At 42.1% G+C, this 25105-nt stretch overlaps 1 protein-coding gene across 7 annotated transcripts in view; it reads left to right on the plus strand.

Annotated features, from left to right (window-relative positions):
- Nucleotides 1-122: 122 nt before the first annotated feature.
- The window catches only part of SMG6 (SMG6 nonsense mediated mRNA decay factor), a 209978-nt gene continuing 184995 nt past the window's right edge, over nucleotides 123-25105 (plus strand). For 2 of the 7 annotated variants that reach the window (XR_006890533.1, XM_046674927.1), the window contains exons 1-8: nucleotides 618-1787; nucleotides 2393-4124; nucleotides 4678-4870; nucleotides 5363-5473; nucleotides 8460-8566; nucleotides 8830-8908; nucleotides 15951-16061; nucleotides 16439-16651. Coding sequence is in view for 5 of the 7 variants with exons in the window: in XM_046674927.1 (XP_046530883.1) it covers nucleotides 1697-1787; nucleotides 2393-4124; nucleotides 4678-4870; nucleotides 5363-5473; nucleotides 8460-8566; nucleotides 8830-8908; nucleotides 15951-16061; nucleotides 16439-16651 (2637 nt within the window). In the remaining 2 variants the exon portion in view is untranslated. Of the gene's footprint in view, nucleotides 306-609; nucleotides 1788-2392; nucleotides 4125-4677; nucleotides 4871-5362; nucleotides 5474-8459; nucleotides 8567-8829; nucleotides 8909-15950; nucleotides 16062-16438; nucleotides 16652-25105 lie in introns of those variants that run through there. The other 5 variants (XM_046674928.1, XM_046674924.1, XR_006890534.1 and 2 more) reach the window with 5 other exon arrangements.

A 25105-nucleotide genomic window follows, 5' to 3' on the forward strand; every position in this document is an offset into this window, starting at 1 on the left:
GCCCAGGCTCGCACTCCGGCCCTTCCCTTCTCAAGAGGCCGAACGTGCGTTCGGCGCTTTTCCTCCCAGTGCGGCCACCGTCGTTTGGGGAGGAGGACGGGAGGGGGCGGGGAAAAGGGTGGGAGGTGGGTGAGCGCGCGCGCCGCCCGTCCGTCGTGGTTTCCTGGCTGCGCGCGGCGGTGGCGGAGGAGCTGCAGCTGTAGCAGCAGCCGCGAAGATGGCGGAGGGGTTGGAGCGCGTCCGGATCTCCGCGTCGGAGCTGCGAGGGATCCTGGCCACTCTGGCTCCGCAGGCCGGGAGCAGAGGTGAGTCGCGCCGCCCAGCTCCTGGGCCGGGCCTGCCCGCCCCGCCTCCCTCTCCTCCTCTGCCTCCTCCCCGCTCGGTCCGCGGCACTCCGGAGCCCCCGCCCCTTCCCCCAACAGTGGGGGCGGGGGCCGAGGGCGGTCCGCTCGCTACTCTCCCAGCCGGAGGGCGGGTGTGGGGTCGGGCTCATTCAGCCTTGGGGCCCGGGAGAGCTCAGCCCGAGTTCCTGCCTCCGCCCCCTTTCTCCCCGCGAAGGTGACTGTTCACTATCGCCCCAGCCCTCTCGAAGCAGCCCGCGGATTCCCAGCCGTCGGGCGGCGCGGAAAGGAGTGGGCGCTGGGATCTGGTGGAGGCCCCCGGGGTGTATCGTTCCCAGAGGGATCGATCGCAGGCCTGCCCCGTCATCTCCTTAGCGTTGGAGAGAAGGAACTGGGGAAGTTGAGGAGAAAGGTTTAACAGCTTGGGATTTCCTTGCTGAACTTTTTTCCCCCAGGCAGGCTTCTGAAGGCTGCGCCACTGGACCTTAGAGGGCTGACTCTACTCTGGTTTGGCCTTGGCATGTTGTGGGAGCAGTTTTTATCAGAATTCTCAACTTGCAAGTTGAAGTCTTCGGCCACACCAGGAGGGAGGGCTTCGAGGAAGATTCTAGCGTCTCACCTCTCCTTTGTTAGGCTGGGGGCTTGTGTAGAATGGTGGCTATGCTTCTGCAGGCTTGTGGCCAAAGTCTGTGAAAGTGGTTTTCGTTGGTCAGCTGAACTGGAATTTTCAGGTTGTTTTCTCCCTCTGCTCTGGAGAGTAGTAGGAGCTCTTCTCCCTCCACTCCCTTCATCTAAGTTCTAAAGGCTGCTAAGGGTTAGCTGGTCATATTTGATGAAGCAGTTGTTTAAACTTGTGAAAATACTGAAGCAGGATCTTAAACTTCAGGGGTTTGTTTTGGTTTCTGTTTGTTACACTCAGGGGTGTAAATGTTGGAGCACCCCTGTTATGGGCTTGTTTGCTTTGGTGTTTACAGAACAATACTAGGGTTTTCTGTTTCATTCCACTTTGAGTACTCTATAATCTCACCAATTCCTGTTACTTTCCCACTGAAATGTTTACTGGCTATTTGTAGTAGTTTCTCCCCTTAATAAATAAAGGTAACAGATAGAAAAAAATAGATACTTGCCTGTCTGTTATTCAGTAAGTTCATGGAGCCTGGAGAGTGGTTTTCAAAGTCCTGTACTTTTATTCTTGAGTGCCCCAGTCCTTGGTATTTTGAGAGCATGTCACAATACTTCCATCATCTTCCAGGGAAAGCTCCCTTATGGAACTTTTTCCTTCTCATATTCCGTCATCATAATAGCAGTTAGTCTCAGTATTCTAATGATGATAGTTGGAGCAATTTTTCCTTGGAATGACTCTGCTGGCTGCTGTTAGAGAGTTGGTGAGCATGAGTGGAGATGAAGAATGTGGAAGGAACTGCTTCCTGTTTGCTTCAACAGGAGGTATGTGACTGGGTAATTGGTGTCCTAAAGAAAATTGTCCTGGCAAAGTTCAGAGACGAGTTGCAAAGTTTTTCTCCAGAGATGTCCAGAACTGTGGATTGTTATGCATATCCCTCATTTTCTCCTTTATTTTCCTTCGCTACTAGTGTGTTAAAAGGGCTTAGCCACCCTGGAAAAATGTTAGAGGCAGAACAGGAAAAGACTAAGATGGATCCAAGAGCTCTCTAGCACAGAACAGTCTGATGCTGGAATGATTGAAGATTTTTTACTCTGAAAATGATGAGGTAGTTTGGGGTCTTGGGTATCCGAATATGACTTGGGTAACACAAAAGAGTATGATTTTTTTTTCCTGTTTCTCTAACCCAAGTGTAGATAGCTCCAACACAGTTCAGTTCTTAGTCTTCCCAGTTACTGAATGAATCCTGTAACCCTAGTAGAATTTCTGCTTCTGCAAAATTTTTCTTCCTTGTCCACCAATATTAGCATTTTGATGTGTAATTCTTGGTTGACATTTGTAACTTTACCAGAGTGACAGTTTTTTTTCTTCCCTCCTCCTTTATTCTTTTCTTCTACCCTTTCCTCCCCAACACTTTCCAACATCACAGAAAATGTGAAGGAGCCCAGGCAGCGGAAAGATAACAGGCGCCCAGATCTGGAAATCTATAAACCTGGTCTTTCTCGACTAAGGAACAAACCTAAAATCAAGGAAATCTCTGGGAGTGATGAATTTAAGGACGAAATTGTTAATGACAGAGATTCTTCTACTGTTGGAAATGGTACACAGCTCACTAAAGACGTCTGTAAAGAACTGGACAACCAACAGCAAAATGGTCCTTTAGACCCAGAAAATATCCGGGCACAGGAATCCTTCCCAAGGACTGCTGGACAAGAGGATCGAAGTCTAAGAATTATCAAGAGAACAAAGAAACCTGATATGCAGATCTATCAGCCTGGAAGGCGTTTGCAGACTGTTACCAAAGAATCATCTAGCCGGGTAGATGAGGAAGAAATCCTCAACCAGGTGGAACAACTGAGAGTAGAGGAAGATGATTGTAGGGGAAATGTGAAAGAGGAGGTTGTGAATAAACAGGAGACAGAGAAGAGCCTAAATGGTGACAGAGTAAGGGCTACAAAGGGAGAGAAAGGAAGGAGGGTTGAAAAAGGGGAGGGGATAAAGAAAGTCAATGATGACCTGGCACAGGGAAAGCCAGGTTCTGTGAAGCGCTACTCTCGCTCAGACAAACGAAGGAACCGCTACCGCACTTGCAGTACCAGCTCCGCTGGTAGCAACAACAGTGCTGAGGGGGCTGGCCTGACTGATAATGGATGTCGCCGCCGCCGCCAGGATCGAACCAAGGAGAGGCCACGACTGAAGAAGCAAGTGTCTATGTCCTCAACTGACTCCTTAGATGAGGACAGAATTGATGAGCCTGATGGGCCCAGGAGGAGCTCAGAAAGGAGGAAACATTTAGATAGAAGCTGGTCTGGCCGTGGAGAGGGAGAGCAGAAAAGCAATGGTAAAGAAAATCGAGGCGCTCTTCGTGTTACTTTTGATGCAGAAACCATGAACAAAGATTCCCCACTGCTGAGGTCAGCCAGGGAGGATGTGGATAGGATAAAGCCTGACAAGGGCTTGAGCAGTGGAGGCAAAGGCTGTGAGAAGCAGGAGTCTAAAAACCTGAAACAAGAACTTCGGGGTCGTGGCCGTGGCATTCTGATTCTGCCTGCCCATACCACCCTGTCTGTCAATTCAGCTGGTTCTCCAGAGTCTACACCCTTGGGACCTCGGCTTTTATTTGGATCTGGTAGTAAGGGATCTCGGAGTTGGGGCCGAGGAGGCACCACTCGACGATTGTGGGACCCAAACAATCCTGATCAGAAACCTGCTCTAAAGAGCCAGACACCCCAGCTACATTTCTTGGACACTGATGATGAAGTCAGTCCCACATCTTGGGGTGACTCACGCCAGGCCCAAGCATCTTACTATAAGTTTCAAAACTCTGACAACCCCTATTACTACCCCCGGACACCAGGCCCAGCCTCCCAGTATCCTTTTACAGGCTATAGCCCTCTGCAGTACCCTGTGGGCCCTACGAATGGTGTGTACCCAGGGCCTTACTACCCAGGCTATCCAACTCCATCAGGACAGTATGTTTGTGGCCCTCTCCCTGCCAGCACCATGAGTCCTGAGGATATGGAGCAGCACATGAGGAACATGCAGCAACAGGAGCTACATAGGCTTCTCCGGGTGGCCGACAACCAGGAACTGCAGCTCAGCAACCTGCTTTCCAGGGACCGCATCAGTCCTGAGGGCCTGGAGAAGATGGCTCAGCTCAGGTATGGTGTGTTCCATCCTGGCTAGAGGGAAATGGGGCTAAACTGGAGGTGTATAGGCTCCTATAGCTGAGGAAGGTAGAAGCCTTTTAGGCAAGCCCCTGAGTGTTATCTCCCTTTCACCTTGATTTTTATAAGGGAGGGGCAGTTGGGGAAAAAAACGCAACAGAAAATTTTGTTTCTAGTCTTAGAAATGATTATGCTTCCCACTTTTTCTTTAAGAAAAAAAATTTGTCTTGAAGACAGCATGGAATCTGGAAATGGAAAAGGAAAGACTTTCCAGAATGCCAAGAAATGAACAACATATAACTTGTGGTGAAGATCTTATTTCAGCTGTTAAATTTAGGTGGAGGCATATGGGGAAAAACTACTTTCCTAGACATAACTTTAGAGTGACATTCTGCTGTGCAGAATGGAAACTAGAGTGAGTACTATACCTGGTGGCATTTTAAATTTCCTGCCAAGGAAGGTGTTTAATTTGCAGGAAGCTTAAATCTTGGGTCTAGCCTTTCTCATGGTGTATTTGGAGCTAGAAGTTGCATGTATTTTATTCCAGAGCTGAACTGCTGCAGCTATATGAGCGCTGTATTCTATTAGATATTGAGTTCTCTGATAATCAGAATGTGGATCAGATCCTGTGGAAGAATGCTTTCTATCAGGTGATTGAGAAGTTCAGGCAGCTTCTCAAGGATCCAAATGTTGAGAACCCAGAACAGATTCGGAACAGACTTTTGGAGCTGTTGGATGAGGTAAACCATCATCTTTTTGTCTTTAGGATAAAGGCTTCAGCATCCTGTAGTTGTGCTGGGTTTTTACCACCTGAAATACTATGTTTTAAAATAGAACATTGACCAAAAACTGTATATTCTTTACTTAGATTTAGGCCTACCCTACCCCTATTGCTTCCTTGGGACCATAACTTATTGGCAGTTGGAGTTAGTCTCCAGCTTGTTAGCTTTCTGAATGTCTTGGCCTGTGGGGGCGGGGAAGGGAAGAAGAGAAAGAGAGAGGAAGGAGAGAGAGTGTGTGTTTGTGTTCGTATCTTTAAAACCATAGAGAGGCTTATGCTGTGTATTTGTCTTGTGCTTAGTTGATGGTCACTAAATACAGTATATGCCTCCCTTTACATTGGATGCCTGAGCATTAGCAGAACTGTGAAAGAGTCACTTGCCCCCATTTCTGGTGAGTAGATTGGATCAGAACAGGCTGATTCAGCTGTTTCTTATTTTTTCTTTTTATAGGGTAGTGACTTCTTTGATAGTTTGCTTCAGAAGCTGCAAGTTACTTACAAGTTCAAACTGGAGGACTACATGGACGGTCTTGCCATTCGCAGCAAGCCATTACGCAAGACAGTAAGCCAGCTTCTTTATCTTAAATTTATTCATCCATTTAGTAAGCATTTATCTAGTGTTAGTTATGTGTTAGGCTCTGTGCTGGTTGTTGAGGATGCAAGAATGAAAGATATCAGTCCAGTAGGGGAACAGACTGATTAAACCAACGATTATAATGTAATGTCATAAGTACCATGGTAATGGTATATATAGAGTGTTAAAGGGGCATAGAGGGAAGTAGATCTGATTTAGACTTATGGGGTCAAGGAAGGCTTCTCAGAGAGAGTCGAGTTGAGTCTTGAAACATGACTAGGAGTGGAAGGGGCACCTTTGATACAGGGCACAGTGAGAGAGATAACCAGGCCTTGTTGGAAAAGTGCAGGAAGTTCAGTGTGCTGGTGTCTATAATGTGGAGTTGGGCTATTGTAGGAGGTAAAGCTGATGAAGTAGGAAGGGATAGATCATAAATGCTTATATGCTCTCTGAAGAGTTTGGGCTTTATTCTGAAAGCAGAGAGGAGCCATGGATTGATTTTCAGCAAATGGATAGCACATTTGTTTTTAGAACGAGTCACTCTGGCAAGTGGATGAGTTTGGGCAAGAGTGGAGGTAGGAGAGTCGGATTGTGGGCCTGAATTAAGGTAGAGGTAGTGGAAGTGGAAAAGAGGAGACAGATTAAAAAGATATAACGGAAGTAGAATTGAATTGCTGGCTGATTTGGTGTGAATGATGAGATTGGAGGAGTCTAGATATCTTCTAGTTTGTGGCCTAGGAGAGTGACTGGGAAAGAAGAGGTTAGTTCAGTTTAGGATATGCTTAGGTGGAGGAACTTGAAAATGAATAAATGAATATTCTGATCTGTCTGGAGCTCAGGGGAAAGAGCTGGGCTAGTGATATAGATTCAAGAGTCATCAGTGTATAGGTGATGGTTGAAGCAGAAGTTGGGATGCTTAGAAGGCTGGCCAGAGAGCAGGGGATCACATTTCAAGGTGGTGGTGAGTAAAATTGTCAAATGCTATAGAAGCATCAAATGTTAAGATTACTAAAGAGTGTCTGTTGGATTGGATGACCTTATTGTAAGTTATTTTATTTGGAAAGGATGCAAGCCAGATGGTAGTGAATGAGAAGTAGGGTAGTAGATATAATGAGAGAGTAATATGAACCAGTCTTTTAAGAATCTTGGCCATGAAGGCAAGGAGGGACGATAATAGTTAAAAGAGAACAGAGTATTGGGAGAAGTTTGTTTTAAAGCAGGGAGAAACTTGAGCAAATTTTTATGTTGAGAGGAAAGGGCCAGGGGAAAGGAAGAAATTAAAGATTTGTTAGAGAAAGGAGTGTAATTTATGGAGCAGAGAGTTCCTTTTGCCTTTTTCCTCCTTGTGATAAATTGCTCTGCACAAGCTCTGTTACTAATCAATAAGCATTTATTGAGTCCCTCCTACATGCCAGGTGCCATTGTAAGCACACGCAATTCAGTATGGAACAAGAAGCTATCCTCCCAGCTCTCGGAGTTTAGAGTTTGATTAGGGGTGAGTGCACATGTTGGATTAGTAATTGTAGATGCTCTGACTGCAAAGGATGTGTGGGGGTGTACTGTGAAGGGGCTTGGAAGATCATGGGAGACTGAGGAAGTCACAATTAAGCAGAGGCTGAAGGCCTGAGACATTAGTCAGGTGAAGGTGTAGGTGAGGATTCAAGAACTACAGCTTTGTAGAGAGGGAACGGTATATGTAAAGGTCCTGAAGTGGGAAAGAGTGTGGTGTGTTGGGGGAACAGAGGAAAGTCTAGTCTTGCTGAGGCACGGAGAGTGAGGGGGAAGTGGTGCTGAAGAGGTAAGCAGAGGCTAGACCATCTAGGACTTCATTCTGAGGACAGTAGAGAGGCTTTGACAGAATTTGCTTTTTTTTTTTTTTGCTCTCATCAAGATGGCAAAATGGCTGTGAAACATAACCAGTTTTCTTGGTGCTTTATCAGTTAAATACTGACTGAATACTTGCTGTTCATTCATAGAGAGAATGTGTGGAATAGTCAGGACTCTGAAGGTATATGACATGTAGTAATAGATAACTTGGCTGAGGCACACGTTTGAATTATGTGTTAGGAAGCTGATGTGCAGTAGCTAGTTATTTAGCTAGTGCGTGAGCCTTCCTGAGGGGTTGGTATCTGCATTTCCATGAAACTGTGTTCTTTATTCAGTGACCTGGTAATTTCTTATGGGGGGATGGAGCAGAGTTATGTGTTATGAGATGGTATTCATTGGGGAGGTTTTTTTGGTTGAGCACATGTCTTAGGATTAAGGGTCTACTCTGTTGTTTTCTCACAGAGTGACAGATGCCAGGCCCATCAGTGAGGAAACATATATATGGTAGTACTACAGTCTAGCACATGGTGGGTGTTTGGTAACGGGTAACTTACTGATTTAGGAAATTATTGTTTGCAAAGGGAATGTAATGCAGTATTGCAGTGCAGTAATAGTAACAATTTGAGGAGAGAAAGACTATAATGATGGCAGAAAAAAGAACAGAGTAAACAGTTGTCTCAATATTTGTATATCACTGTAATTTGTAAAGTATTTTTACAATTTATGATTTGTAAAGTATTGTTACACTTATTCCCTGCAGTTACCCTATAGAATAGGTATTTTTACTTTCAGGTGAAGAAACTGAGTCCCAAATAGTCCTAAACACCTGTTTGAGATCACACAACTGTTGCAGAGAGAGGCAGGTCTCCTGACTCCTAGTTTCAGAATATTTTCTTCCATTTGCCTGAGACTTGAGATAAGAATGACCCCTTCTCCCTTCTCCCACTTTTTTTCAGTAAATTTTGCATCACAGTGTTGGGTTTTTTTTTGCTTCTCACGGTTAGACTGACAACTTTTTACTTTGTTAAGTGTTGAGGACAACTAGTGCCTTATTAATGCTGCCCTGTCATTATGACCCCATCCCTGTCCTTTGGGGTTGAAGTTAGAGTTTCTTGGGTACACTACTAACTGATTGTTTTTCCTGAAGGTAAAATATGCCTTGATCAGTGCACAACGATGTATGATTTGCCAAGGAGATATTGCTAGGTATCGGGAGCAAGCGAATGATACAGCAAACTATGGGAAAGCTCGCAGGTACTTTTGCCTATTGTTATTGCTTCTCCTCACTGTGTGGATTTAAGTTAAGCCCTATTAAGAGCAATGGGCTACGTGACCTGCCGCCTCTACAGAATGTCCTACAGGTGTCGCTGTTGGTCTCTGTAGTCGTGCTTTACTGTTCCAGGGTTACATTTAACACTCCTTTTTATGTCTTAAGTAGAAGGGCTATCAGATGATGAATTTGGAAAGCGTTGATACGGACGGAGCTAATGGTTTTTTTTCACTGTTTTCTATTCTAGTTGGTACCTGAAGGCCCAGCACATTGCTCCCAAGAATGGACGTCCCTATAACCAGTTGGCTCTCCTGGCAGTGTATACGGTAAGAAATCCTGTGGACAGGGAAAGTGTTTTGCATGTGGTATCTTAGAAATATGGATTTTGATAGCATCAGCTCCTAGAGCTAAATTTCCTCTGAACACTGTAACCCAAAGAATATCTCCTTTTGCCTCCCATCCTCACACTCCTTTTGTTACTGTTACTTTCAGAGGTAAGTTGTCAGGGATCCCTCACTTCAGTTGAATCTGTACTCTATCCACTTGGCACTGTACTGAAGCTCCTGGGGGAGTGCTCAGGCTCCAGCCAAACACTGCTGTTTGGTTTTGACCAAGGCTTCTGCTCTGAATGTTGTCTTGCTTCCCTTCCCTATTCTGTTGAACTGTTACTCATTTCTAGAAGGAAAATAAGGCTCCCTTTACCTCTCCCCCTTAAAGTCCTCAGCTAACCTTAAGTCCTCAGATGCGTGCTTCCTTTCCCCAGATCACCTCGTTATTCCTCTTAGCTTTTCAGCTAAGGGGCCTCCTTAGCAGATGCACAGTAAATGCCGAATTGTACCTCTCCAGATCTTACCAAAGTCCTCTAAATGTGGTTCTAACAGAGAGCTCGGGAGCCGACAGAGCCCCTACTGAGGAAGCTGAATTGAAGGGGGAAGGGGGGGGGGCCAGTGGTAGGTACTAAAGATTTAAGTATAAGCAGCAGCTGGCATGCTCATTAGCAGTTTTCTTAAGGCTATAAAATTCATTGCCCAAATAAACAGTGTTTGAATTAATATTTTTATTCCCTTATATTCCACAAAAGATTCAAAAAAATTCCTAATACTTAATTATGGGTTGAAATTGCTGATTACGTAGTGTGGTTTACTGATACACTTCCTTCAGAATCTGTTGAATCTCTCTTGTTTTTACTTCTGTTCTATTCTCTTTGTGATGTGTGTTGGAGATTTTTTTTCACCCCTCTTTGTGGCTTTATTTTTCTCTCCCCTTTCTTCTTACCCATCTTCTATTTTTCCCTCTTTCTCATTTCTTGTCTCCTTTTCCAGTTTTTCTTGTTTGTAATTATTGAATGAATTGTCATGTTTCTTGTTAATTAGAAAATATAATTTCTTTAATTTTTTTCCCCCCTCAATGGCTTTTTAAAAAAATTGTGGTAAAATTCGTGTAACTTAAAATTAACCATTAATTATTTGTACAATTAAGTGGCGTTTAGTACATTAACAGTATTGTGTAAGCATCAACTCTGTCTAGTTCCAAGACATTTTCATCATCCTAGAAAGAAAAGAAATCTCGTACCCATTAGTTCCTATTTCTCCCTCCGCATAGTCCCTGGCAATCATTAGTGTACTTTCTTTCTTTCTTTTTTTTTTTTGAGGAAGATTAGCCCTGAGCTAACATCTGCTGCCAATCCTCCTCTTTTTGCTGAGGAAGACTGGTGCTGAGCTAACATCCGTGCCCATCTTCCTGTACTTTATAAGTGGGATGCCTGCCATAGCATGGCTTGACAGGCAGTGCCATGCTCATACCTGGGATCTGAACCGGTGAACCCCAGGCCGCTGAAGCAGAAAGTGCAAACTTAACCACTGTGCCACAGGGCTGGCCCCACTAGTATACTTTCTGTTTCTGGATTTACCTATTCTGGATATTTTGTATAAATGGAATCACACAATATGTGACCTTTTATATCTGGCTGCTTTCATTTAACATAAAGTTTTTGAGGTTCACCCATGTTGTAGTATGTATCAGTACTTCATTTATTTATTTATTTATTTTTTTGAGGAAGATTAGCTCTAACATCCGCTACCAATCCTCCTCTTTTTGCTGAGGAAGACTGGCCCTGAGCTGACATCCGTGCCATCTTCCTCTACTTTGTATGTGGGACTCCTGCCACAGCATGGCTTGCCAAGGGGTGCCAGGTCCGCACCTGGGATCCAAACCGGCGAACCCTGGGCTGCGAAAGTGGAACATCTGAACTTAACCACTGTGCCACCGGGCCAGCCGCCAGTCTTTCATTTTTATGACTGAATACTATTCCATTGTATAGCTATACCACAGTTTATTTATTCATCAATTGATGGATGTTTTGGTTATTTCTACCTTTTGGCTGTTTAATAGTGCTTTTGTGAAGTACGAGTATTTGTTTGAATATCTGTTTTCTTTTGGGTCTATACTTAGGAGTGGTATTGCTGGTCATATAGTAATTCTATATTTAACTTTTTGAGGAACCACCAAACTTTTTCATAGCTGTTCCACCATTTTACATTCCCACCAGCAATGAACAAGGGTTCCAGTTTCTCCATATTCTCACCAACATTTGTTACTTTTTGTTTTTTTAGATTATCACCAGCCTAGTGAGTGTGAAATGATATTGTGGGTATCCCCTCCCTCCCCCGAACTTGGGGACATCTTTTAAAATTATTTTTTTGGTCAATTTTAGGTTTACAGAAAAATTGAGCAGAAAGTACAGAGAGTTCCCATATATTCCCTCAACTCCGCCGTCCCCCTCAATTTTCCCTATTAGGTATTAATATCTTGTGTTAGTGTAGTATGTTTGTTACAATTGATGAGCCATTGTTGATACATTATTATTAACTAAAGTCCATAGTTTACATTAGAGTTCACTTTTACTGTTGTATATTCTATGGGTTTGAATAAATGTATAATGACATGTATCCACCATTATAGTATCACACAGAATAGTTTCACTGCCTTAAAAATACCCTGTGCTCCATCCCCTGATTCATCCCTCCTCCCACCCCCAAACCTCTAGCAATAACTAATATTTTTACTCTCTATAGTTTGGCCTTTTCCAGAATGTCATATGGTTTGAGCCATATAGCGTGTAGCCTTTTCACATTGGCTTCTTTCACTTAGCAGTATACATTTAGGGTTATTTTTGTGGCTTGATAGCTCTTTTTATTGTTGTATAATATTCCATTGTGTGGTTGTGTACCACAGTTTATTTATCCATTGCCCTATTGAAGGACATCTTGGTCGCTTCCAAGTTTTGGCAATTATGAATAAAAATGCTGTAAACATTTCCATCAGGTTTTTGTGTATACCTAAATTTTCGACTCATTTGGGTAAATAGCAATACAAGGAATGTGATTGCTGGATTGTGTGGTAAGAGTATATCTAGTTTTGGAAGAAACTGTCAGTCTCTTCCAAAATGGCTGTTCCATTTTGCATTCCCACTAGTACTGGATGAGAGTTCCTGTTGTTCTGTATCCTTGTCAGCATTTGGTGGTGTCAGTATTATGGATTGTGGTCATTCTAATAGGTGTATAGTGATATCTCGTTTCAGTTTGCAATTCTTTAATGACATATGATGTGAAACATCTTTTCATATGCTTATTTGCCATCTTTGTATCTTCCTTGGTGAGTTGTCTGTTTAGATCTTTTGCCCATTTTTAATTTTTTGTGTGTGTGTGTGAGGAAGATTATCCCTGAGCTAACATCTCAGCCAATCTTCCTCTACTTTGTATGTGGGACGCCACCACAGCATGGCTTGGTGAGTGGTATGTAGGTCTGCACCTGAGATCCAAACCCGTGGACCCCAGGCCCCTGAAGTGGAGCATACAAACGTAACCATTATGCCACCAGGCTGGCTCCTGCTTCTTTTCTTGTTGTTGAGTTTTAAGAGTTCATTGTATATTTCGGATACCAGTCCTTTATCAGAAATGTGTTTTGCAAATACTTTCTCTCGGTCTGTGGTTTGTCTTTTCATTTTCTTAGCAGTGTCTTTTACACAGAAGTTTTTAATTTTAATGAAATCCAACTTGCCAACTTTTTCTTTTATGGATTGTAGTTTTGGTATAGTATCTAAGAAATCATCGCCAAACCCAAGGTTACCTAGATTTTCTCCTGTGTTATCTTCTAGGAGTTGTATAGTTTTGCATTTTACATTTAAGTCTGTGATCCATTTTGGGTTAATTTTTGTAAAAGATGCAAGGTTTGTGTCTAGATTCATTGTTTTGAATATGGATGTCCAGTTGTCGCAACACCGTTTGTTGAAAAGGCTATCCTGTCTCCATTGAATTGCCTTTGCTCCATTGTCAAAGATCTTCGGACTATATTTGTGTAGGTCTATGTCTGGGCTTTCTATTCTGTTCCGTTGATCTATTTGTCTGTTCTTTGGCCAGTACCACGCTGTCTTGGTTACTGTAGCTTAATAGTAAGTCTTGAAGTTGGGTAGTGTCAGTCTTCCAACTTTGTTCTTCTTCCTCAGTATTGTGTAGGCTATTCTGGATCTTTTGCCTTTCCATATAAACTTTAGAATCAGCTTATTGATAGCTACAAATCTAGGAGTTGAAGAGGTATCTCATGGTTTTGATTTGCATTTCCCTAACGACTATTGATGTTGAGGATCTTTTTGTATGCTTATTGGTCATTTGGAGAAGTGTCTGTTCAAGTCCTTTGCCTATTTTTTAAAAAATTAAAAAATATATTTTTAATTGTAAAATACATGCAAAATGAAATTTATCATCTTACCCATTTTTAAGTCTACTTAGCCATTTTAAGTGTACCCATTTTAAGTGTTCAGTAGTGTTAGGTACATTCACATTTTTGTGCAACCAGTCTCTAGAACTCTCTTCATCTTGCAGAACTGGATCTAGACACATTAAACAATAACTCCTCATTCCCCCCTCCCTCCAGCCACTGGCAACCACGCTTCTACTTTCTGCCTCTATCAATTTGTCTACTCCAGGTACCTAATATAAGTAGAATCGTACATTCTTTGTCTTTTTGTGAGTAGCTTATTTCACTTAATATTATATCCTCTAGCTTCATCCACGTAACAGCTTTTGTGAGAATTTCCTCTTTCTTTTTATTTATTTATTTAATTTTATTTTTTTGAGGAAGATTAGCCCTGAGCTCACATCTGTGCCCATCTTCCTCTACTTCATATGTGGGACGCCTCCCACAGCATGGCTTGCCAAGCGGTGCCATGTCTGCACCCGGGATCCGAACTGGTGAACCCTGAGCTGCCGAAGTAGAATGTGTGCACTTAACTACTGCACCACTGGGCTGGCCCCTTTGTTCTTTTTCAAGATTGTTTTGGCTATTTGGGAGTCCTTGCAATTCCATGTGCATTTTAGGATTGACTTTTTTCATTTCTTCAGAAACAGTCATTGGGATTTTGATAAAGATTGCATTGACTCTGTAGATTGCTTTGGAGAATTTTCCATCTTTACAGTATTGTCTTCTACTCTGCAAACACAGGATGTTTTGCATTTGTTTAGGTCTTTAATTGGTTTCAGAAATGTTTTGTAGTTTTTGGTGTTTAAGTTTTGCACTTCCTTGGTTAAATTTATTCCTAAGTATGTCATTTGTTTTGATGCTATTGTAAATGGAGTTGTTATTGTGATTTCTTTTTCAAATTGTTCAATACTAATGTGCAGAAATAGAACTGATTTTTTAGTATTAATTTTGTCTCTTGCAGCTTTGCTGAATTCCCTCAGTGGCTTTTTTGCCATTCTAATTAAATTGGTATATTTTTCTTTCGTGGACCTCTTACCTAAATTAGTACTGCTTTCAAGTCTTTTCCTCTGTCCTCTCTTTTTCTGTCTCCTTATCCTAGTTGTCTTTTTTTTTTTTCTGGGAAACATTCACTCTGAGTTAACATCTCTTGCCAATCTTCTTCTTCCTTTTTTTCCCCCTCCCCAAAGCCCCAGTACACAGTTGTATATTCTAATTGTAAGTCCTTCTAGTCCTATGTGAGCCACTACCACAGCATGGCTCCTGACAGAGGAATGGTGTGGTTCCACGCTTGGGAATCAAACCCAGGCTGCTGAAGTGAAGCGCACCGAAACTTGACCACTAGGCCATCAGAACTGGCTCTTCTAGTTGTCTTTTAACATCACTTTCTCAACTTTTTTGTCTCCTCTTATCAGTTATCCAGAGAACCTCAAGTATTTACTGAGGACATGCCTCTATGTGCAGTCCTTTGCCAGGTGCTGTGAGTGATAAATATGTAATGTGGTTTCTGCCCTCAAAAAAACTTTATTGAGAAGACAAATGAGGTATATAGACAGTGATACAAATTAGACTTTATGAAATATGAGATTGATTGTTAGATGCACCATTATATTCTGTACCACTAAGAAAGAAAAATGTGAATTAAAATAAGACATAATGGTAGATATTGATTGTAAGTTGTATCTCAACTTCAGAGATGTTAAAATAGGAAAAAAAATTCTAGAATTGATAAAATACAGTCTAAAATCAAGTATGTGGCATAGGGGAGAGAGAAGCTAGTATTTTAGATGCATTGTGAGACAGCTGTAGAAGAAGGTAAAGATGTGTATGAATTTGAAGAGATAGGCTTTTGGACATTCTTTCCCCCTTTGTTTCAGTGTTTTTCTCTTTTCCTTTCTGACCCTCCCTTTCTTTTACTTCTTTTCCCTATTAATTGGTTGTAAAATGGACTTGAAATATTTATTTGCTGAATTCATTGGATGGTGGTTTATTTTTCCTTTTCTCAGCAGAGTCAGTATGGTACAGTGAAAACATGAATTTAGGAGCCAGACAGACCTGGTTTCAGTACTGGCTTATCCAGGAGTTGGCTTTGAGACCTTGTTGGACAAGTTATGTAATAATCTCCCTGAGCTCCCATTTCCTTATCTTTAAAATGGGAATAATAATACCTATGGGGCAGTGTCCTTCAGTTTAGAGATAATATCTATGAAATGCTGATCACTTGCCTCAATGTTATGCTTAATCAATGATGTTGCCATTGTTTATTTATAATTTAAAAAAATAATAAATAGTTAATAAGTGAGTTTAACATTTTCTCTACAAACAAAACATAATTGGCTTTTATGTTTTATGAGGCTCTTTATTCTCTTCTCCCTCTTATGAGTACTTGGCTCTTAGAGTACCTCTGCATGTAAGAGAGGTACTGTGCAAGAAGAGATCTCTGATGTAATTACCATGGCTTCCACCATGTATAGCATTATGATTTTCTTATTGGAATTCCTCACAGCTTGGGGCACAGGTTGGGAGGGATAGTAGGGTTTCCTGGGTCAGCTGACTCAGGTTGGAGTCAAGAAGAGAATTGGTTGACTCAGTGTCTCTGGTCTCTTTCCACAGAGGAGGAAGCTTGATGCTGTGTATTACTATATGCGCAGTTTAGCTGCCAGCAATCCTATCCTGACTGCCAAGGAGAGTCTCATGAGTTTGTTTGAAGAGACCAAACGAAAGGTGAGTGGCGATGTAGGCAGAGTTATTCCTTCCTATAAGAATGTGTTTTTCTTAGTGCTTCTGTGTCCTCAAGGGAATGACTAATAAAGTCCTCAAGGGGTCCCATCTGGCTGTGCTGATGGAGAGTCAGTCAGTCCCTATGCAGAGCTAAACTCATCTTTAGCAGAGCTCTCCAGGGCCCTTGGGTATACATGTTCCACAGCATCTAGTTTAGAGAATTAATAACCTTTGTGAAACAAAGCAGATGCTCCTTTGGAATGATGGCATAGTCTTTACTTTTTATAGCCATTGAGCAACAAACTCAGGTGAGGTGAGCGCTTCTCTTTTTTAGCTGAATCTCAGGAGAGTCTGAGCTTTTGTGTTTGTATGTTGTACAGGCTGAACAGATGGAAAAGAAGCAACACGAGGAGTTGGAACTGAGCCCTGACCAATGGCGGAAAGGAAAGAAGTCTACTTTCCGGCATGTTGGAGATGACACGACTCGCCTGGAGATCTGGATTCATCCATCCCATCCTCGGTCCTCCCAGGGCACTGAGTCTGGGAAGGATTCTGAGCAGGAGAATGGGCTAGGCAGCCTGAGCCCCAGTGATGTAAGTTCCTTAGGGTGCTGTAATGAGCAAGACTACCTAAGTAAGCATGAGTGCTCTGGCACATGCAGCTGTAAGGCACTGCCCAGACGTTTTCCACTAATCACAAGGAAGGCAGATCACTTCATGCTACCTGATGTCCTCATCCATCTCCTCCACCTACACTTCCTTTATCTTTATGTGCTTCTCCCTCTCACCACCATGTGGCACTGTAGAACTTAATACAGGTAATTTTCTAAGTGAAGGTTTAACTTAGTATAGGATAAGAACTTTTTGCTGCTTTGGGTTCAGAGTAACCAATATGATGCTTTAGGATTCCATGTAGGATTTTGTGAAGCTAGGGAGAGAGAACATAATAGTTTGAAAACTGCAAATGGCTGGTTCATTGTGCCTTGAGAGTAAAATTCATAGTAGAATGGGTTGGCGGGATGAGCTAGAACCAGATCTTGGAGGATCATGCAGTAATTTGGCCTTTATTCTGAAGGTAGTAGGGAGCTATTGAATGCTTTAAATAGGGAAATAACATGTCAGATATGTGTTTTAGAAATATAACTGGCTCCTTTGTGAAAAGTCTAGAGAAGAGTAAGACTACATGTAAGAAGAGTAGGAGTGTGCTACAGTAATCCAAGTGAGATGTGGAAAGGACCTGAGCCAGAAATGGCTTTGGAGGTGGGGAGAAGTGAGCAGATATGAGGTATATTAATGAGGTGTAGAATTCAACAGACTTAATTGGACGTGGAGAGCTGAGAGAGAAGAGGGAGTCAAAAGTAAGGCCTACCTACGTGTTTCTGCCTTAGAAACTGGGTGGATGATGGTCCATTCCTTGAGTTAGGGAATAAAAATGGGATTGGTTTTAGGAGAAAGATATGATGAGTTTAGTTTTGGACATGTTAGAATTTCTGTAGGACAGTGAAGTGGAGATATTTAGAGGCTAACATATCTGAAGCTGAGGAGAGTGGTCCAGACCGGAGATGAAGATATTTGAAGGGATCCTCATAGATGATAATGAAGTCATGAGAGCTGATTTAGTCACTTGAGGAAAAAACGTAGAATGATAAATGGGTTGAAAATCTAAAAGAAAGGTGTTAGATGGCAGGGAGAGCTCCTTGCAGAGGATGGGAAGGGAGTAGGTTCTAAATCACAAGTGAAGAGATGAGCCTGAAAGAGGTAGAGGTCTCTCTTCTTATGCTTGAGGGAAAGGAGGAACAGATAATTGGGGATGCAGGTAAGTCTGTGGATTTTCTAGCAAGATGAGGGAGGTCCTTTTTGATGTTTTCTATTTTCTCTTTGAAGTTGAAGGCATGGTTATCTGCTGAGGAGTCAAAAGTGGTGGGATAGGGAGACTTGTCCTTTGAGGTTTAATTTAAAATTTCCATTTATCTTTCTATATTCTTCTTAGTCTTTAGCTGTTTTCTGGATGACTTAGAAAACAGTCATTGCTTATAAATGGAACTACCAACTTCTATGTGCCATGGTTGCATGGGGCTCCAGCAGGTCAAGGTGATTCACAGGAGTTGCTGCTATGGTAGAGTCCCTCACTGCTGCCCTCTTCTAGTTTGGATATTACAGCCTATTGCAGGAAGTAAATTGGAAGCCTATTTGAATAAGAGATAAATTGTTCTATTGGATTAGCTCCACGGTCTAATTACCTTTAAATTGTAGCAACAATGACAATTTGAGAAAGCGTCTCAGGCTTTCTTGACCTTGGCCTCAAAGTTGAAGAGTATCCCTCATAAAGGTTATAACTAATCTTTTATGGATCTTCCTTTTCTGTTAGGTGTTTTATTTTTTAAGTGTCTTGTCAGGAAGACAGAAATATAAATATATGATTATAATGTAGTGTTCTAAGTGCTCTGATAAAGGCAAGCATGAGAGGCTGTGGGAGCACGCAGTTAGAGCACCTAATCTCCTCATGGTTAGGAAATACTGTGATGAGGAGGCATTTGGCAGCTGACGGATGATATAAGGGCATTCCCACTCTAAGGCATGAAAACCTGAAAGAAGAATGAAGGCTTAGGGAAGTGCAAGTAGTTCACTATGGCTGGAGGCTAGGATGTGAGAAGTGCACTTGATAGAGATTTGAGTCATCCTTTACCCCTTCCTTTTCTTTTCTTTTTTTTTTTTTTGAGGAAGATTAGCCCTGAGCTAACATCCACTGCCAATCCTCCTCCTTTTGCTGAGGAAGACTGGCCCTGAGCTAACATCTGTGCCCGTCTTCCTCTACTTTATATGTGGGACGCCTACTACAGCATGGCTTGGCAAGCGGTGTGTAGGCCTGCACCCGGGATCTGAACCGATGAACCCTGGGCCACCAAACTGGAACGTGTAAACTTAGCTGTGCAACTGGGCTGGCCCCTACCCCTTCCTTTTCTCTATCCCCCCCGCATGCAGTCAGTAACAAGAGTTGTGAATATACGTCTTAAACATAATTTGAATCCATCCACTTTTTTCTATTTCCACTACCGCTATCCTAGTCCAAGCTCTCATCATTTCAGTAATCCATAGACTATTGAAAGAAGTTCCCAGTGATTTTTCCACATTTATTCCTGGTCCTCCTCAGGCTTTTCTTTTCTTTTCTTTTTCTGAGGAAGATTAGCCCTGAGCTAACATCTGCCAATCCTCCTCTTTTTGCTGAGGAAGACTGGCCCTGAGCTAACATCCATGCCCATCTTCCCGTGCTTTATATGTGGGATGCCTATCACAGCATGGCTTTTGCCACACGGTGCTATGTCCGAACCCAGGATCTGAACTGGTGAACCCCGGGCGGCTGAAGTGGAACGTGCGCACTTAACCGCTGCTCCACCGGGCCAGCCCCACGCTTTTCTTTTTTGACAGTAACCCAAATGAGCTTCCAGGTGCACATTTCTGATCATGTTGCTTTTCTGCTTGAAAGTCTTCAATTGTTCCTTTTTGCTGTTAGAATCAGGTCCAAAATCCTTAACATAGTCTACTGGGCCCCACATAATTTGGGCCCTGCTACTTCTAACCTTGTCTCATATCTCCCTTCCCCCTTTTGTTGTTGTTCTTCAGCCCCCCTGGCTTCTTCCTTGAAAGGCCCAAGCTCTTTTCTGGCCCTTTGGCTGTTGCGTATTGTCTCTGCCTGCAATGTTCTTCTCTCTTTATCAGCCCCATTCTTACTTTTCCTTAAATTCTCAGCCTAAATATCACTTCCCTTTTCCAGGGAATCTTTGCCCGATCCCCAAACCTGGCTGTTTCCCCTTTGTAATACCACATATCTAATTAAGTAATTTTAGGTGCAGTTTTGTTGGTGGTGGTTAAGGTCTCTCCCTTGCTAGATTCAAGGCTCTCTGAGAGTGGGGTCCGTATCCCATTGTTCACTGCTTTATCTCCAGTACCTTCATGTAGAAGATTCCAAATAAATCTTAGTTGAGTATGTAAATGAGGGGAGGAACAGTGAGGGATGAGGCAGGAGAAGATAGGAGGGGCCAGATACTTCATAAATATCAAGTAGTTTGGATATCAAGTATTGAGGATTTTAAGCAGGGGGCTGACATAATCAGGTTTGATCACTCTTTTCGTACTTCTGGTACTGGAACAAATTTATTTGTTTTTTAAAGAGAATTTTAGGGGCCAGCCCCATGGCCAAGTGGTTAAGTTCACACGTTCCGCTACAGTGGCCCAGGGTTTCGCTGGTTTGGATCCTGGGCGCAGACATGGCACCACTCGTCAGGCCACGTTGAGACGGCATCCCACAGGCCACAACTAGAAGGACCCACAGCTAGAATATACAACTGTGTACTGGGGGAATTTGGGGAGAAAAAGCAGAAAGGAAAAAAAAAAAAAGAAGATTGGCAACAGTTCTTAGCTCAGGTGCCAATCTTTAAAAATAAAGAGAATTTTAAAAATTGCAGAAGTAATACCAATTCATTGTTCCTAAATCAAACAAAAATGTATGTAAAGTTTAAAGTGAGAGTCACTTGTATTCTTGCCTTCACTATTAACTGTTTGATGGAGATCTTTTTAGACCTTTTCCTAAGCATTTATAAGTGTGTACATATGCACACATACCTGCAGACACATGAAATGTATTTTTTAACAAAAATGGGATTTTGCTGTATGTGCTAATCTGCAGTTTACTTTTTTAAATTACCAATTGGGCATACAGTCAGTTCTGCTGTAATATAACACATTACTAAAAATCACTGTGCTATGCAAAATTGCACAATAAAAACCACAGAGCTTATGGGGAAAATGGGGTTAGGGACATAACACTCAAAAACTTCCTCAGTGACATATTAAAAAAAAAAGATATGAACTGAATAAAACACTTGTACAATTTTATACGTGTTTGTTGGTTAAGAAATACGTAAGTACTGTCTTAAAAAAGACCTGAAGTTTGCTTGTAGAAGTAGGCTTCAGAAGGATCGCAGCTTGTGAGTTATTGTGAACTGGTGGAAGGAGGGTTATTTGAAATTGGATGGGCAGGTGTAACACCAGATGTGGATAGGTGTGGCTCATAACATTTGAGTTCACGTGGTGAACTGCAGTGGCTGGTGGATGTTTGGGGTGTGTGCCTGTGTGTGTTTTGTGTATTCCTGTGCAGCTCGGTTCATCTGGGTGGAGTTTTATGTGTTTATCTGGTGTTTCTTGTGAACAAAATCTCACATAAGCAAATACAAAAATCTGTGTTATACTCAAACTGTTCCCTAATGTATTGATCACGATGGAACAAACTGACATTTTCAAAACAAGCATTATAGCAGAACTGGCTGTGTTTCTATTTGTCTATGAATCTTTCATCAGTATGCATGATACTTCATTATGAAGATGTATGTCATTTATTTAACTTATCTGTGTAATTTAAATATTACTATTCATTTCTTGTTCATTTTAATTGTCTTTTTTGGGTGATTAGCCTTAATAGGAATTTTTGCTTGGACAACTTCTAGAGAGTTTCTAGCACAAACTGCTGAAGTTCAGATCTATGAAGAAGAAACAGAAAATTTGGCTTCAGGTGGTTGTTAGTAATAGTAATGAGAGTAAAGTCCCAGCTAGTTTGTTCTCTCTCTGCCAAGCACAGGCTTTGGATCTCTCTCTGAGTGGCTGCAGGAGGTTAGCTTGTGGGTTGTTGGTTTTCAGTCTTGAGATGTGGTTTGGGTTGAACATGCAACCTGGGGAGGGACTGCCAACCTCAACTGTAAGTGGCATCTTCTTAAACTATTGAGACTCACATTTAAATTCTCCCTGCCAGCTAGGCCACTCAAATTCAATGTCGCCTGGGTTCCAAGCAATCTTTGTTTAGTGGATGTGCCCTCTGGTATGCCTCAGCTCCCTTTGAAAATCAGAAAAGGGTACTGCTAAGCAAATGAGTTGTTGCTGATAGTGAGTTAATTAGGGATGTTATCGCATCAGAAATAATTTTCACACTGAAAGGCAAGGATCTCTGATGGAATTGTTGAGGATTTTCTCAGACCTGATTGCTCTGTTATCAGCATCTTGAATAGAATGTCACATGTGTGTATCTGCTGGGGAAGAATGAGCAAATGAGAATAGGAGCTGTTAATAGATGTTTGTATGTCAAATTTTAGTTTTTGTGTTCTGTTATGATTTGGTTTATCATTCCCAGCATTTTCCCCAACTGACTGTGACAGTTGTACCTACAACATGTTTGATGCTGTGTGTAGAAACTGTATCATTAGATAAGTGAAATGTCATTGTATATTTGGTGAAGTTCTTTCCAAACCTTCCTTCTCTCTGGCCCCTCTGAGTGTGTTTTGGAGTTCAGACTGGACTCTACCCCAGCATCTCCGAATACCTATTATTTGGCCTTTCCTTATTTGAATCTCTCATATCTTTTTTTTTTAAATTGTTTTTTAAGATTTTATTTTTATCCTTTTTCTCCCCAAAGCCCCCAGGCACATCGTTGTATATTCTTAGTTGTGGGTCCTTCTAGTTGTGGTATGTGGGATGCCGCCTCAGCATGGCTCAATGAGCAGTACCATGTCCGCGCCCAGGATTCGAACCGACGAAACCCTGGGCCGCCTGCAGCGGAGCGCATGAACTTAACCACTCAGCCATGGGGTCAAACCCAAATCTCTCATATCTTATTTCACCCCCAAATGATATTATTTGCTTTGGTCTTTTTCCTTTTATTCCTTTTACTTCTGTCACATTCTGTTATTTATTTTGTTTCTTTGCATAGTGTCTTTTTTCAGGACTTGTTCAGGTCCAGTATTTAATGCAGTTACCCCTGAGTTTTTGGAGTAGAAGTCTGTGTTCTGGGTCCAGTGCTTGACTAGACTAAAGTTTAGTTTACCTGTCCTACTGTGCCAGCTTTGTGCTAGGATTGTGAAGATGAATATGACATTATTTCTTCAAAGAGCTTAGAGTCTAGGGCATGGGTCAGCAAGCTTTTTCTGTGAAAGGCCAGATAATAAGTATTTTAGGTTTGCAGGCCATATGGTCTCTGTTGCAACTACTTAGCTCTGCTGTTGTAGCACTGAAATAGCCATAGGCAGTATGTAAATGAATGAGCATGGCCGTGTTCCAGTAAAACTTTATTTACAAAGAGAGGTGGCAGGCTAGATTTGGCTTGTGGGCCTGGTTTGCCATCCTCTGGTCTAGTGGAAGGAATGGGTACATAAACAGAATGTTTCAGTATGCAGTTGATTATTGCTATTTGTGGTAATGTTCTATGAAGTTGCCATAGACACTGAATTGGTGAATACTGAACCATTGCTCCTAAGGAAAATATAAAGTTAGGTTCCTATGATCTCTGGCTACAGGATTTTCATCACTTAATCAATATGTAACCTTGTTTTATGTATGTTTCTGTTTAAAGACACCTTATTTAATCTGTATTGTTGATTCATTGACATTGAATTCATGGCCAACAGCATTATAACTCATGCCCAAACAAAACTTATCTAACACATGTATTTTCTCCTTAAGGCACATCACAGCCTTTTTGTGCTTAGCGACAGCATTTCAACACTACACTTGGGGACCATTTTAATCAGCAAGGTGACCAACAAAAATGTGAAAAACATGGCACTAAATAGACCACAAAAAGGACACTTGTTTAAAGTATGAGAACTCAAACAAGAAGGCAGAGAGTCACCTTGTTCGACCTCAGCTGGGAGTGTGCATATTGGGCAACTCAAATTTTTTTTTTTTTTTTTTTTAAAGATTTTATTTTTTCCTTTTTCTCACCAAAGCCCCCCGGTACATAGTTGTGTATTCTTCGTTGTGGGTTCTTCTAGTTGTGGCATGTGGGACGCTGCCTCAGCGTGGTCTGATGAGCAGTGCCATGTCTGCGCCCAGGATTCGAACTAACGAAACACTGGGCCGCCTGCAGCGGAGCGCGCGAACTTAACCACTCGGCCACGGGGCCAGCCCCTGGGCAACTCAAATTTTTTACCATTCTGTCCGTGTCCACAAATGACTGCAGAAGCACCATGAATATTGATTTGGGTATTACTAATAAGTTTTGGTGAGTGGATGAATTCACAAATATGAAATCCACAATAATGAAGACCAGCTGTATTGTGGTAAGTGTTGTGAGGTAGATATGCGTTTGGTACTGTGGAAGCACAGAGAAGGGCACTAGGTGCAAACCTTGTGGAGACATGGGTTGTGCTGAAGAAAAGGAGAGCAAATTTGGAAGGCTTCCTGGAAAAGTTAACCAGGCAGAATGAGAAGAGAGTATTGCAAGTGGAAGGAACAGCATGAACAAAGACAGGAGGTGCGACACAGCAGAGATTTGCAGGGTGTCTAAATCTGTGGTAATTTAGAGGATAATGTGAGAAAGTTGGAGTGGGAGAGGGACTGAGTAGTCCTCAGGAGCTCATTTGGCGCTGTGCTATGCATGGGTGGTGGTTGGTATAGTATACTTCTGGATTCTGGAAATAATTTGTTCTGGAATTTCTCATTGTTTACTTGTCATGTCTGCATTGTTAATTCAACAAAAGCAGTTGTATTCCATTCATTAAATTTGGTAGGATGCAAGTTGAATTTTTTGCCCCACAGTTTGCTAATTTAAGGGCTACTCTTTTATTTATTTATTTTAATTTTTTGGTGGGGAAGATTTGCTCTAAGCTAACATCTTTTGCCAATCTCTTTCTCTCTCTTTTTTCTTTTTTGCTTGAGGAAGATTAGCCCTGAGCTAACATCTGTGCCAGTCTTGCTCCACTTTGCACATGGGTGGCCGCCACAGCATGGCTTGACAAGTGGTGTAGGTCTGTGCTAGGATCTGAACCTGGGAACTGGGGCCACCGACGCAGAGTGCTCTGGGCTTAATCACTATGCCACGGGGCTGGCCCCAGGGCTACTCTTTTAGTCAGTGCTTTAGGCATTCTGAACTCAAACATCCAGAAGATTCTAGTGTCTCTCTGTGTCTTGGTTATTGGAGGAAATTGCCAATGGCTTTGGTTAAGTAGGGCAAAGCTTTTTTCTTTTCATCTTGATATTTTTATTGCTTTAAAAAATTTACAAAGC

This window comes from Equus quagga, chromosome 11 (genome assembly GCF_021613505.1).
Source record: "Equus quagga isolate Etosha38 chromosome 11, UCLA_HA_Equagga_1.0, whole genome shotgun sequence".
NCBI lineage: Eukaryota > Metazoa > Chordata > Mammalia > Perissodactyla > Equidae > Equus > Equus quagga.